The sequence below is a fragment of the Lissotriton vulgaris genome, chromosome 10 (assembly GCF_964263255.1).
Source record: "Lissotriton vulgaris chromosome 10, aLisVul1.2, whole genome shotgun sequence".
Taxonomy (NCBI): Eukaryota; Metazoa; Chordata; class Amphibia; order Caudata; family Salamandridae; genus Lissotriton; species Lissotriton vulgaris.
In genome coordinates, this window is record NC_141698.1 from 145,063,998 (window position 1) to 145,083,950 (window position 19,953).

At 42.3% G+C, this 19,953-nt stretch overlaps 1 protein-coding gene across 1 annotated transcript in view; it reads left to right on the forward strand.

Moving 5' to 3' along the window:
* Window positions 1–293: 293 nt before the first annotated feature.
* Window positions 294–19,953, forward strand: part of TMEM130 (transmembrane protein 130) — a 236,468-nt gene continuing 216,808 nt past the window's right edge. Inside the window, exons 1-2 of the mRNA XM_086942397.1 lie at window positions 294–401; window positions 12,775–13,086. Coding sequence (XP_086798523.1) covers window positions 332–401; window positions 12,775–13,086 — 382 coding nt within the window. The 5' untranslated portion in view covers window positions 294–331. The remainder of the gene's footprint in view (window positions 402–12,774; window positions 13,087–19,953) is intronic.

Below are 19,953 nucleotides of genomic sequence, written 5' to 3' on the forward strand. Positions count from 1 at the left end.
GCTCCTTGGTGACTGGGAAGACAATGATTTGGAGTAATGAAGATTACCCGTAAGTAATCGAGTCATCACTATGTTATGGAAGATAGTTTTGCCATTTTTCTCTTAAATATAGCCTGAACAGTCCTTTGAAGTACAATGTAAAAAGCAAACAAAAAAAAGCTTGCTCATCATGACCGGAAACCACATGCTTTGTGTGCTGCGGTTAGGGAAAGGAGGCGCCAGATGGCAGTAGACCCTATCTTTCAAAGAGAAAACCCCACTGCTTCTCTTGCATTGTATTATAGCGAAGGCTGGCAATGGATGCCGGTGTTCGGCTTTCTATACGGATAACATGGCAAATGAATTTCGATCAACGCTGCTCTGCTTTGCCGTGGTAGTCTTTGTCTGCTTCCCATATGCGGGTGAGTAATCTGGTCTCTTAGGCACCAAAATGAAGGAAGAGGGCCAGGTAATGCCAGGCTTTCCGCTGCCAATGCTTTTCTGTTTTTTTATGGATGCCTGAAGGAGGGAGTGACGTCATATGCTTGTTTGTTAAGCTTGCAAGGCGAGGATACTCTGTCCTTTGTATTATTTTCAAAGCAGGTCTTCACGTAAGATATACCGTAAGAAATCAACGACTTGCGCCATGAAACACGTATTCAGACGCGAGCGTACGGTGGTTGCGTTGCCTTCGTGTTTTTTAGATGAATTGTATTTATAGCGTTTACTGCCCCTTACGAGGCGCTGTTCTGCACTGAAGCAGGTTGCTGCGAAATACGTTGGCAATAAATTAAGGGACGCACTTTCAGCTGAGAAAATATAATCAACTGTCTAATGTTTCAGGAATCTTTCAGCGATATGACATATACCTATCTATTGGTTCCGCCGGAAATCGGGATTTGTAAACATTAATTTAAACTCCTCATTTATTAGCCCCTTAGAAGAAACACTAACATTCTAGACCTTCTTAACCAAGGCACGGAAGCTTCTGTCCGCTATTTATGTTTCATAAATACAAAAATTGCCAAATGTAAATTTACCTGAGAAATTAAAGGTCAACAGTTTCCTACAATTTACCTGGGGCTATATGTGGGTATTAGTGTGTGTGTTACTTAAAAGACTGGCCAGATCTGCAGCACGGACCTTTGTGCAATGACGTCTTACCTAGAGAAAATCTCAACTGAAAGTTTGCAAATGGTTTCTACGTGAGTTATATGGTTTGTTGAACAATATGATCCAAATTTACGAATATTTTGTGCTGGCGCTCGTGACAAAAACAGCCTTGATAAACTTTTGCGTGCAAAAGCTGTTTTGCACAGAAAGTTAGTGATTGCGTAGTGCCAAGGCTGCTTTGCGCCAACCATTGCCAATTTGTGCAAAGGGGTATGTCAGTAGCGGAACAGAGGAACAACATAGGTTTTGGTGCAAAGCTGGATGTACTAAATTGGTGTGATCTGGTTTTGCTCCAAATCCTAATATCTAGTGAATTCAGGTTCATGTGAGGGGTCGAGCTGTATATTGCCTGATTTGCCTATGTGTGACACGTGTGTGTAGTGTAACCCTAAGCACATATCGTACACATCTGACCCCTCTGCAGTTGTCTGCACATTGAAATTTGTCAAGGAAACTAGTAGACCTATTCTACCCTTTGTTTACAAATTCTGGCTATTGCATATACTTTTTCGTTGAGACACACATTTAATTTGACTAGTGTGGTCCCACGTTATCTTATCTAAAGATGAGTACTCCAGACATAAATAATCAAGAGTCTGCTTTACTGCTAATTGATTTAATAATTAATTGTTTGCACAATGTATTGAGTAGAAACATGCAAAAGTCCTTTACCCCGCTGGCTAGTACAGGCAAGGTGGATAGGTCCACTGCACTTGTGGCATTCTCAGCTCTTTTTGATTTCCACCAATTACAATACATGCAATGGAGACGCTTCTGATGTAATAATCTATATCTTCAGCTCATAAAAGACTAAACCGTCTGTGAGGAACAGACCGCCCCACCCCTGCCCCGTCGACCATTGGATTAAGCCATTTAACCTGCAATAAATAGCCACCGTCTATAAACTATACACCTAAACACTTCCAGGAAGAGCTCCAATTAAAGAGACTCAAAGGCCTCTCCTGAACTGAGAAGTCCTGCCACACCCTGTTATTTCAGGATGAAGTTAGTGTATCACTCGAATGAGGGAACAAAGATTGCCCGTGCTTGCTCTAATATAACATGATTGCTCCTATCTCACCATTCCCACCATTAAGGGGTTAAGTTGTTCATGATAGCTCAAGCTATAATTTTGTTTTCAATGTTATGAGAAAAAGGGTCCAGTAGAAAGACACACCTTATTGTTTTTTCCTGGTTTTAAAACGATCCTGGGTATTGCTTCCTGGTTGTTGGTTCCAAAACACCATCAGTGATGAACCCTTCAAAATAGCTACCCAATCGGATATGATCAGACCTTTTAACTCTTTAGAGAATTATGTTATGAATCCATCAAACTTCAGAGACATTGCCCATGCCGGACTTTCTACTGCAGTGTGACTTCCTCCAATAAGATGGGCTCTCCTAGTGACTTGTTACTGGTGTCAGCTATCAGTGCTAGGGTAAAACCATCTTAATATTGGATGAGCTATGTCATCAAAACTTTGGATGTAGATGTGCAGAAATGAGTATAGTACTCAGCAGTTGCTTTTATAACTCATCCCCCTTTTGATGCCAGTCTGAGCACTGGAATGTTGGAAGAGCAAGGCCATTGTCTTTACTTGCGACTGGACCTCCCCCAATCCGATTGCCCTGGCCTGATCAAGCAGTTTAGATTCCTTATCCACAAGTTCTCAAAAATACATCTCAAAGTTTAATTTAGACAATGTCATCTTTCTTCAAGTGTCTTGATTGTGTTTTTCAGTTTTGCTATCTTGCTCTCTAGCTGATGTGGCTGAGCCACCTACCTGCTTAACATGTTGGCTGTTTTTTTAAATCAAATACTATGCATGTAGATCTTGAAATTCTCCTATATAATGATCTTCTTCTACATCGATCCCTCAAAATTCCCCAATGGTCCTGCACACCTTGGTCCTAAAGACTAAGTGCATCAGAGCCACAGTGGAAATCATCAGAATGTACCATGAAGGGAACTCAAGTGTAGTTGAATCCAGGGCTGAGGCAAAGATCTGACAGTAGCTTAGGAAGTGTATCAGCTTTGGCAACACTTGTAAAACAATTCTAGAAAGGAGTTAGTAGTTGGTGTGTGGCATAGTGGCATGATGCAAAAAATAAAGAATTATAAGTCCTATTAGAAGTACGAGACCTGTCTATACCTCAATTCTGTACATACAAAATTGGGGTAATAGTGACCCACAAGGGGGATTTATCACACCTCGTAATACTACAATAACTAGAAATATTCTTAATATGTGGGAATCATAATTTATTTATTTATTTATCTATGGCATTTGTAGAGCGCTCTGCAACCCTACGGGCATCCTGGCGCTGGGTACTCATATAGCTGAGAATCCTGTAGAACAGAAGAGGACAGTGGTCAAGGTGCAAATCAATTAGATTTTTGGGAAGAGCCATGTTTTAACCTTTTTCCGAAAGGCCATCAGTTCGTTTGTTTTTCTGATGTCAGTAGGGAGGCTGTTCCATAAATGATCTGCAGCTATACTGAAAGCTCTTCCCCCCACAGGTGGTTTTCTTGATCCTAGGAATGCTGATAAGGTTTAACGATGAGGATCGAAGAGAGCGGGTAGGCTCATACCAGTTAAATTTATTTTGGAGTGGTCGGGGGCCTAGCCCATGAACTGCCCTGAAGACAATACATAGGGATTTAAAACAGATCCTCTGGTGTATAGGCAGCCAGTGGAGGTCGGCCAAGGCAAGAGTGGTAGAAGATCTTCGTTCTCGAGAGAGTGCCAGTTTGGCTGCAGCCGCCTGGATACTTTGAAGTCTGGAAATGAGATAGGCAGGAGATTCCAACAGAAGGGCGTTGCAGTAATCCAGGCGGCTGAGGATGGTGCTCCTGACTATGTTAGCTCTGGTCTGTGGGGGCAGGAGAGGTAGCAGCTTTCGCAGTCCTCGCAGTAAGGCAAGGCAGCTGCTGACCTGCTTGTTAACGTTGGTCTCTAAGCTCAAGCTGTTGTTGATAGTGACTCCAAGATTCCTTACTGATTTCACTGGGGTAGGCGAGTCTCCTAACAACTGAGGCCAAAAGTCTGTAGGTAGACTTTTGGGGATTCTTCCTACCAGGCAGTGCAGTATTTCAGTTTTGTCACTGTTAAATTGTAGTGAATTCTGGTTTAACCAGAGTGACCTTTCTATCATGCAAGTGTGGAAGGTCTCCAGTGAGTTTGCATGAGCTCCATCAAGAGAGATCATTAGCTGAGTGTCGTCTGCGTAATTTGTCACGCTGATGCCATGGCTTTTGATGATCCTCATCAGGGATTGCATATAAATGTTGAAAAGTATGGGGCTGATATCAGACCCCTGTGGAACCCCATGCAGAACTTTAACGAACTCTGATTGATATGGAGGGATAGCTACTGCCTGCCATTTATCCGTCAGGTAGGAGCGGAACCAGTCAAGCGCGACTCCTCTGACTCCAATGTTCATAACACAAATATGCCCAATGTTAACAAGAAAACAGAGGTGGTACTACATTTTCAGCACCGTACTACCCAAGGTTGCACCTACACATTAAGAAAGTTAATGTGTCCAATCATAAAGAGTGAATGAACTAAAAAAGCACTCTCCAAGAGAGTAACAACACCCAACACAGTAGTGGGTAATGGTTCACAAAACAAAATACAATGTATCATTCTTGTAAGATTTAATTCTGCACGGGTCAACATATTCCAAAGTCCCAAATCATCCAATTCAGGTGCCAAAAAACAATTTTTGCTCTTTCACCCAAATGACATGGATACATCCAGATATCAATCTGTTTCCACAAAGAGCACAGTCCTCTTTTCATTTTAAATTGGTTTATTGTGGAAAAGAAACACAGCCTCCAAAAAGAACTCTGCCAACACGTGTTTAGTCAATCTTGACTTTTTCAAGGCAAGTAAGTAGAAATGCATTCGATGTGATGTTGACTTTTCCAAAGGATCGTCACACTAGAACCATTACTAAGAATCCTAGAGTTTCAAATGTGTATACACAGTCCCTGGGGAGAGTAAAATCTGGCTGCCTCTCATGCGTTCTAAGCGTTCTCTGGATCAGGCGGCATGGGAGTTTATCATGGACTCATTTTCTAAAGCCTAAATTGGTGCCAAGTTGATTACACATGCCAAGTGCTGCTTATGGATACCGCTGTTCTTTGACTTTGAGTGTTGGTTTCCTGAGGGGCACCACATATAGATACTGATCATGAGATGACATACGGAACAATGTTGTCTTACCGTAGAATGTGGATTGCCCCGGGTTTACAACAGTGGATACACATTGAAACTCTAGAATCCTTATTGATGGTTCTAGTGTGACGACCCTTTGGAAAAATCTACATCACATCAATTGCGTTTCTACTTACCTGCCTTGAAAAATATGTGGAAAGGGATTCATATCTGGATTTATCCATGTAATTTGGGTGAAAGAGCAAACATTGTTTTTCAGCAACTGAATTGGACGATTGGGACTTTGGAATACATTGACACGTGAAGAATTAAAACTTACTAGAATGATATCATGTATTTTGTTTTGTAAACCATTATACACTACTGTGTTGGGTGTTGTGACTCTCTTGGAGAGTGCTTTTTATACTCCAATTCTGGACAGCATTAAAGTGGCCTGACGTGACAAGCAGTGGCGGCTCCTCCGCTAAGGCAGAGGAGCATCGCCCTACTGCTTTCAGCAATGGAAATAAAGGAAAAATAAAATTATAATACCTGGTTGTTATTATTATTTTATTTGTTCCTGCTGCAGACGTCTTTGTGGGGTGGGGCTGCTCTGCTCTCAGAGCAGGTAGGCGGTGTAGTGGGCACACTGCAAGTGCGCAGTGACTGATTGGCCGGCCCTCTCAGGCCAGCCAAACAGCCATGCATACTTTGCATGTTCTTCACCCAGGCTGCATTACAGCCTGGTTTGAGAACATGCTCATGCTCCCATTCCATGGCTGAGCAGCGAACCGCATTGCTCAGACCAATCACAACCCACCCCCTGTCCAAAAAACCCTGATGGGTGTCTGCTGCCACTGGTGACAAGTCTGGTTCATCTTGTGAACCTTGTCCATCACAGCATAGGACTTTACATGCTTCCCATATATGTTTGGGTGTCCAAGGACTTTCCCATAAGTATTAAAAATCTGCCCTCTGCATCACCACGAATGTCTAGAATGTTGTGGATTGAAACAGGAACTCCACTCGAGCGCATATGATATGGTGCAGATTACTAGTTAGAACCATACTTTGCTGTGAAGGTTTGATTATCTCAAAGAGACAGATGTATATCATGTAGGCTGGCAACAGTCTCCCTATGTCACTTGAGGAATGTCATACCATTCCTAATCTTCTTTGTATGTCAGTCCACTTACATTCCAAATCATGATTTTCATTTAATTGGCCCTAATATCATTAGCCATTCACAATGCTAAATTTGATTGTACTACTAAATATTTATGCCATGAATATTGTGCTACAAGAATATCGTGGATAGAATATCAAAAACCAAAATACCATAAGGTAAGTGCATATAGAGAAAATATAAATTTGCAATTCCTCGCTCCACATTTACATACATTGAAGATATAAATCTTCAAGGCAAATAAACAGCTGCAATTGGTGATATTTGAAAGTTGTGGGGAGTGAAAGTTTGGTATGACTTTTATGTAGTGAGAGACACGAGCAACCTTAATGGAAAAATGTGGAGTCCAGGCTAGGTCCTCCTCCAGTGAAAACATTGAAAAAAGATTAGCAAATTGTGCATTTTAAGCAAATTAATTTAGTGATAAAGCAAGCCTTATAAAGCAGTGGGAATGTATAGTTTTGAAATAGTAACACATCAAAAATTCCTCTATATCTTAATACATTACTATATTCAACAGTTACGGTAATATGCAAATTGTACAATGCGATAACTTTAGGCTTTTAAAGTGTGTGATTGCCCAGTGTCTTCTACTGCATGCGGCATCAACTTTGTACGAAAAGGCTCTAACCAGGCTTCGGGAGGTACCCACAGCTGCTGACTGCAATCAGTGATATAGAAATATGTGAAGACAGGTCTTTAAGTGGGATGAAAAATGTGTGAATTCTCTAAAAGGGAACAGGTAAAAACAATTTCTGTAATTCCCATAGTGCGCTACAGACAGGTATTTTGGTTTCGCTCAGAGATGTAATTGCATCTAGATATTTAACACAACTACTGACCTACACATAAATCCCATCAGTATGATTAGCTTTGTCAATGGTTGTTAGCTCTTTAGGTTAAATGAGTAGCAACAAGAATTTGTAATAAATATTTAACTTTGAACACTTTTCACTTGTGAAATCTCAATAGTATTGAGGCATGTGGAAGGAGTTTTGTTCTTCATTCATGTGGTCTTTATGTTAGATATGTATGCCCTTTTTCTCTGCACATCTCGTCCATCTGCACATCTTTAACCACCTCTCTTTCCTCAATTACACCCCCTTTTCATGTTTCCCTGAAAAGTCGTTCTCACATCTTCCTCACTTCACCACTTCCAAACATATACTGCACTCACTTACATTTAAACAATTTATTTCCTTGTGCTTTTGCCCTGTGAATATTGTGGCTTCTGTGCATCCCCTTCACACACATTTCCACAGAATTGCAATTACAACTGGAATACATGACCCTCGTTCTTTATGATTGTCAGAGAAGCCAACACACTGACATGCACTTTGCTTTGGCTTCAACGTTAGCATCACAGCTCTCAATCAAAGCCTCTCATAAACACCTGGCACGGCTCAAAGTACGCTGTGTAAGAAAATACAGAAAAACAACATGATTACATAGCTAACTCTTGAGGAAGGCATGATTAAATAAAATGTGAAATAAGAGAGGAACTAAATCGCTGACATGCATTGCAATAATGTTTTTAACATTCATTGTTCGTAAGTCAATCCATGTTTTTGGTCTTAATGTTGTTAAGGGCATGAAGACAGGGCTATTTTTAATATCCTACAGCGGATAACTGTCTACTTTAAGCACATATCTCTTGCTTTGTGCTTGACTCAGTTATTTGGATCAACTTCACAAGGGGACAAAAACACTGACCTGCTTGTCTTTTGGGTCAATTTAGCAGGGGAACAAAAACAGCAGCTCCACTCTAATGGGTTCAGAAAAGGGGGTGGTGATGGACAGAGTATCTGAATTAAGCAGAACACTCGTACCCAGTCAACAGATCAGGGCTTGATCCATCACTGTTTTTTTAGCTCACTGCACCATCCCAGCTCAGAACCTGGCTACATGCAAATTAGTCTGTCCCTGGCCCAGTGCATCATGGGAACAGGGCAGACCAAACTGCCAAGCCAATTCTTTTAATGGAAAGGAAACAAGCTTCCGGGGACCGGTTTCTGGCATTTGCTCAGACATGAGTCCCTTGCTCACTGCACCATCAGGATTCAAGCAAGCCGGGCCGAAGACGGCTGTAATGCCAGAAACCGGTCCCCGGAAGCTTATTTTCTTTCCAGTAAAAGAATTGGCTTGGTAGTTTGGTCTGCCCTGTTCCCTGGGTACGAGTGTTCTGTTTAATTCAGATACTCTGTCCATCACCACCCCCTTTTCTGAACCACTCTAATAAGCTACATGCATCCAGGTCCTGGAATGTCTAAGTGGCGGAGGTTAGCCTGGCGAGGGGTCTCAGCACAATATACACATCTGAAGATTAGAATTCCAACACTTACCATTACCGAGAACAAGGCACCAAAACATGCATGCTTGTATACACTCCTATGTGTGATGAATGTGAAAGGGCGGGATCTATGCCTGTGAATGATGGACGGCTGACCTTACACAGGGCTGGAGACTCCAATGCTCGAAACAATGATGCTGAAAGCGTCTCTGACCTATAGCGGATACTGCCATTCACAATAATGGCAATGAAGGCCTTTAGAACAGTAAGCCCTGTGTCATGTGTCACAGTTCAGAAAGTTGATTTACTGCCTGGCTTCTGTCTCCTGCTTCAGAGCGAGGTGGGGCAATCAGCCTGGAACAGACAGCCCAGACTTAAAAACATTGATTTGTTTAGAGATGTGATCCTTTCTCTAAATAAATTGATCTATTTATTATTTGTAAAGGAATGTTTAGGAATTTCATGGGGGCGCAGTCCCAGATCCCTAATGGAGAAACTGCCAGTGCATATATATGGGTATGGAAAATCTATACATACCTTTAAATATTTTTGATTCAATATTTTGTCCTTGATATTTGCCTCCCTCAATATTCGGGCTTTGATATTAAGGGTGCACAGCCTAAATTTAAGACAAGGGGCCTGATTTACAGTTGGCAGATGGGTTACTCCATCACAAACCTGATAGATATCCTGCCCTCCTTATTGGATGTGCCAGAGTATATAGTGCAAAAGTAATAAAACAGATGGCATATTTGTCATGTTTGTGACAAAGTAACACATCTGCCAAAACTTTAATTCAGACCCATATTCCTGTATACCAGAGGTCTTTTACACCCTCCTGCAGCCTCATATAAATCTTGATCCCTCGTATTAGCATTCTGTGTCCAACTGTGCTGTGAAGTCAGGGAGTGTTCCTAAACACATCTGACATTGATTCATATCATTCAAGGACAGGTGGCACCGCTGTGCCCAGTGATATTGACTCCCTACCCAGGCATTTTAATTAATATAACAATAATCAATAATCAAAGTCGCAAGGCGGTGCTCAACGTAACCCTAGGTGCTATCTGACCTGAAGGCTCTGGGTGATTCTACTTCAACTTTCCATCATGTCATTCAGTGTTGCTTATGTTCGATTTTTTAGGTAGTCAGAACTGTATCCCCTGCCTAAGCTTTTCATTTGCCTTCACTACCTCCATGGACATGTGAGTTTATAAATCAGGGGCCTCATTTACAATGAATTGGCATGGGGCAGCGCTGCATGTCTTTTTGCTGCGTTGCCCTATGTCAATTCGTAAGGGCAGAATGCTGTGCATTCCTGTCCATTCTATCTGCACCAGCACACAATTTAGTGCCTAGCGCCAACACAGGTACACTTGCATCATGATGCAAGGGTGTCTGCATTGTTGGAAGGATAGTATTTGTGCAGGAAGGGACACCTTCCTGTACAAAGACAATCCATGGAGACTTTTTCCTCTTTTTATGCGTGATGCAAAAGGCAGAGGAAGAGGAAAAAAAGAGGAGAAATAAAGCTATTTCTCCTTGTTATGCCTCCACTGTGGAGGCTTACAGTTTGACGCATTCCCACATTTACGGATCCTTGTAAATCTGGGGAATGTGTCAAAACCCATGGGCGTTGCATGGGAAAAACCTAAGGAATGCCCCCCCTGGTGCAGTCTAAGGCAACACAGTGACTTGTGTTTCTTTACCTTACACCATATCTATGAGGCCACGAAAAGTCACCCAAAGTGGCTTTGTGCTTATAGATAAGAGTCTGCACTCTGGATTGCCAAAGCATCATAAAAAGCCATACACCAGTGGCGCAAGGGGCTTGAAATAAGCCCATTTTTCACCAGTACGAAATCACTACTGCTGGAACTTTCGATTGGTCACTCAAACAAAAACAAAAGTAATGTGTTTCGGGAAACATAATAAACAAAAAATATGGAAAATTGGCTTGGCACAAATTGAGAAAGTAGGAACCTATGAGCATCTTGGTGTGAACATAGATTATAAAATAGCGCTTGCAAATTCCTTCAAAGAGACAGAAAGCTGGAGTAGTAATCAACTCCACCAAAAGGCGGAGGAAAGGCAACTATTCAGACAATCAAAGTGTTCAACTCAAAAATAAGTTCATCACTGCTATAGGGATCACAATTTTTTTAATTTAAAAACTGTTTTGGGCATGAACACCATATACATGCAAGCAATACAATCCTTGTTTATTCTTCGGCAGGCAACACCTCATAGCATGCTATGTCTCAAACTTGATATTCCATCACTACACGCACTCCATATGGTTGTAAAATAATAATTGTCTGTGACTGCAGCAGGGCCGATGCAGACTCCATCAAGAGAGTCATTTTGATAAGATAAATAGTAACATGTATACAAGGGGAAGTCTGAACCTTTTGACGTTAAAGGACTCAACGGAGGCACAAATTCTACCCCTGCTAACTATTCTCAGTGGTATGGCTAAGGGTATTCGAAAGAAACAAATAAAGGACTCTCTTTTGGCCAGCAGTGGTAAGGAATACTTTCTAGCATCACTGAAATACAAAGATGTAGATTTCGCTTTAGATTCCTATGTCACTGCGGTAAGACAACCATATATTACATCAATTTTGGAAGGTGAGGTAAAATTAAAATTTTTAAAACTTAGATTAATGTATATATTATATTACCAATTTCAAGGACCTTGGAGTATTTCCTGCCCTGGTTTATTGGGATGTAGGCTGTGTGGCTGTAAGGATAAGTCAATAGGATATATAATTTATCTATGCCCAAAGCTCTTGGCCATTCATAAAGAGTATGTATGGAAATATTTTAAAGAATTTAACTTGATGACAATAGAAGAGGCTGTCAATCTTTGTTTTAATGCTCAAAGTAATTACTATGAGCCAGATGTAGGTAAATGAGATTTACCGATTTTTAATTACCGAATTTTACCGATTCGGTAATTAAAAATCGGTAAATCTGAGGGGTGGATATGTAGGAACATCCAGATGTTCCTTTTACCGAATCGGTAAATATCTGTATTTACCGATTCGGTAAATACCGACCGGTAATGCCCCATTCATTCCTATGGGCTTTGAAGCCCATAGGAATGAATGGGGCATTACCGGTCGGTATTTACCGAATCGGTAAATACCGATTCTGACAAGGGTGCAGGGGGTGTCACTTTGACACCCTCTAGCACCCCCAAAAAAGGTTCGGGGGCCATGTGGCAGGCATACCTGCCCTAAGGGCAGGTCTGCCTGTCATATGGCACAGGTGTGCATGCACACATGTGCATGCACACCAGAATCGGTATTTTACCATCAAATAGTATTTGATGGTAAAATACCGATTCTGTAATGCTTGTGGGACTCAGAAGAGTCCCACCTACATATCAATTTTACCGAATCGGAAAAAATACCGATTCGGTATTTTACAGAATCGGTAAATTTGCCGATCGGTAAATTTACCGATTCTGTAAAATACAGGGCCCTACATCTCAAATTGCATTTACCGGTCGGTAACGGCCGAATTCGGCCGTTACCGACCGGTAAATGCCTACCTACATCTGGCCCTTAATCCGCAATCTTATGAAATTTCACAATCAATCATTTTTTATTTTAAACAATATAGATAGAGTTGATGTAAACAACTGTTTGGACTTTATCATTCAATTGCACTTGAATTTTTACAACAAGGGGTGTTTGTTTTATAAAAGGAGTATTCGATTTTTTTACTTTCAGGATTTATTGCAATCAATGATTTATATAATACAGTTATTACTCACAACTGCTGGATCAGTGAAAAAGTGTGTTTTCCATTTAGAATCCACTTTCTGCCTTGCATAGCATGCCATAGACCTGGACCAAAGACTTGAAGGCTGGGTAGATAGCTATGTTTGGCCCTGCCTTCAGCCTCCCTAAATTAAATAAAAAGACAAACTTTTTGTATGTATTATTAATTGATGACATTTTTTTGGATTATAGATTCTGAAAAGAAACATGTTCTTGAAATCCACGCCGATGATCCAATTACAACTGGAGCACAGACCACAGTGACTGCCACAGTAAGGGTTCTTGGTGGCAACTCTATTTCCATGGAGGGCCGCAGGCCATATCACTTCCACTGGATTCATACACCTTTGGTTCTAACAGCAGAATATGAAAATACATCTAGCTCAGAGATTAAATTGCTTGCTAATTCTCCAGGAAACTACTCCATTTCAGTTTGGGTGACTCGCACAGGGTGCCATTCTTGCCCTCCTGTTGCAAGAAACTCCACCCAAATACAGATAACAGGTAAGGCATTCATAAAATACATTATAATATTTAAAAGTGTGAGCTATCATAGCATGCCACTTTTAATATGTCATTCGCACTGTAGATTTAGAGACTATTTGAGAGTTTAGTAGGCCAGAGCTCCCATTCAACTAAACCTACAATTCTAATCCCTTACTTAGGGGTCTATTAGTATGTCGGGAGGATCGGCACCGCCCGCATGACGGTGGTGATCCGTCTGACATTTACCTCCGCCCGCATCCCATTTCCCCCCCACCATATTACGATGGCGGGGAGGAACCCAGAGGACGGAAACACCGTCCGCCGGTTTTCCGCCGGTCGATGAGTCGACCGGGCGGAAAAGAGGCTGATTATGGTGGCATTGCCGCCATGGAAAGGCATGCGGTTACTGCATGTGGGGGCCTGTTGCGGGCCCACAGGGTATTGGTACACATGGGGGGGTACCACTGCATTGCATGCACAATGTAACAGGCACCACGCAGTGCCTGAATTGAATTGAATTGAATGAATTGAATTGAAAAATAATTTGTATTGCGCAGAACAATAACCCGAAGGTATCAAGGCGCCTAGCAAAAGGTCAGGAAAGACCAGAAAAAGAGACATTAAGACCTTAGGCATATGCTTGCTTGAAGAAAAGGGTTTTTAAGGCAGTACGAAAATTCTGTAGGGACGGGAGGGATCTCAGATCCAAAGGAAGTTCGTTCCACCACTTAGGAGCAAGGGTGGAAAAGGCTCTGCCGCCCCACCTGGCTTTTCGTACACGGGGGGCTGCTAGAAGCAGTTTCCCAGAGGAACGCAGGTTTCTTCGGGGGACATAGTGGGAGATAATGGATCCAATTCCAGTGTCGCTCTTTTTAGCAATGGCTCTGTAGGTCATACACAGGACCTTAAACCGGATACGCTGTTCTACCGGCAGCCAGTGCAGTGTTTTCCTGGCTGCAGTGGCTGAAGAGCGTCTGGGGATGTCCAGGACAAATCTGGCTATGGCGTTTTGGACTACCTGTAGGCACTGCAGCTGTCCTTTATTAAGTCCAGCATACAGCGCATTACAATAGTCCAAATGCGAGCCGATGAGAGCAACAGCTATTTGTTTTCTTGCCTGGAGGGAAAGATATTTCCTGACCCTACGGAGGGTGTGAATCAGGCCCCAACAGGTGGAAACAGTTCTGCTCACCTGGCTGCCTGGGTCAAGGGCAGGATCTATTATCACCCCGAGATTTTTAGCAGAGGATGTGGGGGAAGGGCAAGTACCAAGGGAGTCAGGCCACCAATTGGCTGACCAGATGTTTTCTTTTCCCCCAAACACCATCACCTCCGTTTTCTCCCCATTCAGTTTCAGAGAGTTCTGAATCATCCACTTACCGACCGCCTCCATGCAAGATCTGAATTTGGAGGCGATTAGTTCATCTGAATGGGGAAGAGAGACGAGGATTTGAGTGTCGTCTGCGTACGAGACTACCTCCATCCCGAAAGATCTTATTAATTTGGCCAGTGGGGTAACATAGATATTAAAGAGGGTCGGGCTAAGGGCTGACCCTTGAGGAACCCCACATAGCACAGGACGGGATGGAGATAGAAACTCCCCAAGCTTGACTCTTTGTTCCCTCCCCGTGAGGAAGGAGGTCAGGAGATCAAGAGCTGCGTTCTTCACCCCCACCTCCCTCAGCCGTGATGTAAGTACCGAGGGGGAGAGGGTGTCGAAAGCCGCAGTTAGATCTAGCAGGACCAGGAGAGATGTCTGGCCCTCATCAACTGATGTACGGATCTTGTCAAGTACGATGGTGAGGGCTGACTCGGTACTAAATTCTTTCCTGAATCCATGCTGGGAAGAGTCTAAGCATCCAGAGCTTTCGACAAAGGCAGCAAGATGTTTGTTAAGATGTGTCTCAAGCATCTTAGCAGGAGCGGGGAGCAGGGAGATAGGCCGGAAGTTTTTTAGGACCCCCGGATCCAAAGAGGCCTTTTTCAACAGGGGTTTCACTACCGCCTTCTTCCACTCTGCAGGGAAGATACCATCTCTAATGGCAAGATTCATTATCTCCACCAAGGGAGGTAAGAGGGTCTCCCTACACTGTTTAATGACCTTCAGTGGGCAGGAGTCCAAAGGTGATCCGGACTTAGTCTTGGCTAACAAAAGCTCAAGATCTTGTAAGGCCAGCGAGGGAAAGGTGTCCAGAGTGCAAGGGGTGGAGATTTCGGTGATGCCACATTGTGCATGCAAATGCACAAGGTGCAGCCACTGCATTGTGGCAGGCGGTGCTGTGAGCAACGCCCATCACAATGTTGTAATTGCCGGTTCACACCTGGTGGCCGGGTCCCAGGACAGCTAGGGTGGCGGGAGGATGAAAGTGTGCCCGCCATCCTAATAGACCCCTTAGTTTGAGCTAGCTTATATAGGGATTCTGATGTCATAGCTTCAGCCTGCTCCATTGTTAGAAACCCTTGACACCACAGTGCTGCAATCTCTGGTTATCTCTGCCTAGTTGAAAATGAGGAAGAGAAAACAAACAATGGTCATCATGCACAGGAAGAAACCCCCCTTTTAGTTAAGGTCATTGCTTCTTTTTCCCAGAAACAAACGTCTACATTTGGAGTGTTTTTATGTGGAAAATAAAATAAATGAAAAGCAGGAAGAAAAGCAGAGAAGTGAAAGCAGCCCTGCATGGAGGGGCTCAATATAATAATCAGGGGCAGCTCTTCTGCTAAAATGATATTAACTCAAGGTTATTATCATGTTATTTTTCCTTGCTGAGGTAGCTTTGTGGAGCGGGGCAGGGCTGGGCTAGGCAGCTCAGGGGGGAGGAGTGGTGGCACTCTTTAAGTGCCCATGACTGTTTGGCCAGCCGTCTAGGGCCGGCCAAACAGTCATGCACACTTTGCATGTTCTCCACCCAGGCTGCATTACAGCCTGTCTGGAGAACATGCCCTGGCACCCATTCCCTGTCTGACCTTCGAACCATGGCACTCAGACCAATCACAACGCTGCATTGCAGGGTTGTGATTGATTCAGGGGAGCCTGGTTGCCTCCTGCTCACACAGAAGCCAGGAAGAGAACTAGAGGACGGAAGAGAGGAGATATCCAGCCAGCCGGCCGGCCGACAGTTAAGTGTTTTTTGTGTGTGTTTTAAACCACCTTACCCCCTTCCCCCTCCCTACCTCACTGCTGCTTCATAGGAGCAGCCACTACTGATAATAACAGTGTCCCGGCGGACCAAGGAAGGAAAGCTGTTATGTGAGAGTAGGCGCATACGATGAAAGCAAACCAACGGCTCAGAAGGAGAAAGCTGCATTCACTTCTCCTTGGTTTTCTTTGGCCATCGGGATGCTCCCTATGTACCACATCCATTTTGGGATTTTCTTATTAACACCTTGGCTGCTAAGGGGTTTTCCCGCTGGGTGCTGCAGTCCCAGATTTATCATTGTTCATGACAAGGTCAACTCGTCATAAGCACAGGGCAGGTAAAACCCATGACGAGTTGACCTTGTCATTAGCATGGAAGTGGTTAAGTGCTTGACCCCATACTTCTGAAATTAGAATCCTGCATTGATAAGAGGAGTACAATTTCTGGGTTTTTGGTCCATCGCATATTTCTTCAGGTTCATCTCATATTTCTTCAGTACATACATAAGCCCTACTGTCTTTATGAATCTCTGGGTCAGCTGTACATAACAGAGTCCTGATGATGAAACCGCCATCCGACAGGGGATGTAATGTCAACATGACTTATAAACCCTTTCCTATATTACAGATTTATTGATAATGGGCAGTGCTATTCCTGCTTTTTAGATACTGACCGTTCATCATTATTTGTCACATGTGTATATCACTGATGTTGAGAGAGCACCAACCATGTTTGTTTCAACCACTTCATGGTTGCATGCTGGTGTTTATATTTGCTCTTGTGAATAAATGACCATTTGGTTGACGATATTTTTGATAATTGTGTGTTCAGGGGCCACTGTTGTGAAATGCTCTTTCAACTGAGGATGAAGGCTTACTAGCCGAATTCTATTGCAATTACAACAGACTGTGTGCAAGGAATTGCAATAGATTTTGTAGCAAAATAATCAAATGCTGAAGTCCTCAGTGGTCAATGTTTTGGGAGCAAACATTGTGCTATTTTTGATTGCCCTAGTCTTTTGGCTCACAGCAGTTCACTTTTTGACGTATCATATGGATTTTGCATATGTTTTCCTGTAGCCAAAGAATAATGGGACTACCTTCTCATATTTTCTGACGCCTCTGTGCTCTAGATGAACTTCTGGGCAATCCCTACCTTGTACTGCACCACTGCCAAAAGTACGTGTGATTGGTCTCTGGGACAAATTTATCATCAAGTCACACAGCCCAGCAAGCCACCTTACTGCGCTGCTTGACAAAGAAAGGGCAGGAATGCACCATATTTAACATAATACGGCACATTCCATAGTGCAAAGGTGCCTACGTTATTAGAAGGATTGTTTTTGTGCAGGAAGGGACACCGTTCTCCACAAAACCAATGCCCGAGGTATTTTGCTCTTTCTATGTGTGCTGCAGAATGCATCACACATAGAAAGACGAAAACATTGTTACGCCTCCCCTGAGGATCTGTAGCAGTTTTTACATATTCCCAATCCCATTTCCACACCTCTTTGAGTTGATGAATCTTTACCACTGTATTAGAATGGAGCACAACCCAAACACATCTCTAAACTAAACATTGTTTTTAACATTAGATGTTCAGTGAATAATGAGAGGTTTGGTGACATTTTAAAAGTTATTTTTCTCTTTAAGAGATTAGTCTGTATTGTTGTCTTTTTAATCAGATTGGTCAAATAAATTAATTGACATACATTTCGAAAAAATGTGTTTGGAACAAGCAAACAAAATACCAGTTTGTTCAATAAAGAGTTAGTCCCTATCCTAATCTAAAATACCTAATCTATCATCGTAAGAACCCATAAAGAGTTCCTTTTGGAAAAGAGCATGTACAATTTTAGAGCAAAAGTCTAAAAACTATGAAAAAGGTCTAACTCCCCATAAAGAGTAGTTCTGGAAATGCAGCTGTGTTCCCTAACAGCTGCAGTAGCAACCGTTAAAACAGGTAAAGGAATTAATCACAGCGGTAGCTAATATCGGCATAAGATTGAAAGTCTCTTCACAAATCATAAGGAAAGCAAAGAAATTACGTACGCAGTAGCTTATGGCCATTCAGGTTAGCACAGTAAATTACTTAGAGACACGGTAGGGGTGCATAGAATGCCTTAACTCTCTAGCTAGGAACAGATAATGTATAGAAAGCACAAAACATGGTGCAAAAACGTGGTTATGTCATCTACAGCCAACAAAAATGGATCTTCTGATGGTCTGTCGCCTTCTTCAAATCACACGGTAAACGTCCATCTCGATATGTAGTTATTTGAATGTGGCTAGAGCATATTACAAAAAGATACATCTAGTTAGTTTCTTATGAGTACCTTTTGCAAGCCTACTCTGTTCAGTTTCTTTTTCTATCAATGGTCTGTTCAATGAAATGAAACATTAATGTCTAGCAAGTCATGGTTAGATCATAGAATTTGTGTAACGAAGGAAACAAATACATTTTACAGCAAACCACACATGTCACAAAGATGTCAAGTTCTACAGTTCAGTTATAAAATTAAATCATAATTTTACAAAATGCAATTTATTTTTTAGGGGTTAGAAAGAATGAAGAACTAGCAGCGAAAGGGAGGTAGAAATGGGAGCTTTCTGCAGAAATAAACAGCATTTTAACTTTTTGCCCATTTAATGAAAGCACATTTTCTAGCCATGTTTTAATAGGCATTTTCTATGTTGCTGTGAGGCACTTTTCTATGTTATTATAAGGTTACATTTATGTAAAAAAGGATCACTTGCACAAAACGCAGAAAAACACAACACAGAGATTTGCAATTCTTTGCGTTTCTCTGGATTTATCAAGCCACTCAGGGCCACGCAAGGTGGCCTGGCGTGACTTGACTAAAACAGCTATATCTCGTTATTCCTCTTTTTACCCCTGATGAAGACAGGACTTTTTGCATTTTAGAATCTTCACTATCCTAGTCAGATCTATGCCATATGGGTTTCATTAGGTTTGTCTTTATGTTTGCCACAAAGCACACAGCTACTGGTGTTTTTTTGCACATGGGGAGAATAACCTTGATGATGGAGGGATAAGAAACCTGTGTGACTCACAGTGATTGATGGAAAGATTCTCTCAATCCAACCAGGCAGCTAAATGTTGGGGCACCACAAAACCTACAGGGAGGGTTAAAGAACAAAAACAGCAATTGACAGCAGTGAGAAAGCACACTTGCCAGGCAAATACACTACTAAGGTGATCTTCATTTGAAGCAATTGATGTCTTGGTCAGCCCTTTCTTGCTCTCTGGAAAAGGATAGCTGAACATTTGGATGTCAGTGGATTTCTATACAGGCAGGATTAGCAGACATAGCAGACCGGGCCAACAGTACTTCAATAGGACCTTTTGACTTAGTCCTCTGTAGGAGGAAACTAGGATCACTCAGTTCCACCTTCTGGAAGCACCAACAGTTGCAACATCTATGCAGCTCTGGGCACAAGAGGTGTTCACAAAGCAGGAGGGAATCTCCAGCGTCAGTATTGAAAATAGGACTATTGAGCAAGTTGCAAAGTCATTCAGAGTTAGTGTCAATTTCACATTCAAAGGGTTTAGATGATCATGCTGGTTCTTAATTTACCACCTCAAAAAGGATGCTGCAAAGGTCCTTTCAGAAAGCAGAGCTGGGTTTACTTTCCATGTTCTGAAGAACACCATACATTGCCGGGGCTGCTCTGGTGGATAATTTTGTGTTTCATCCAAACATCACTTGAAAACAAAGAACAAC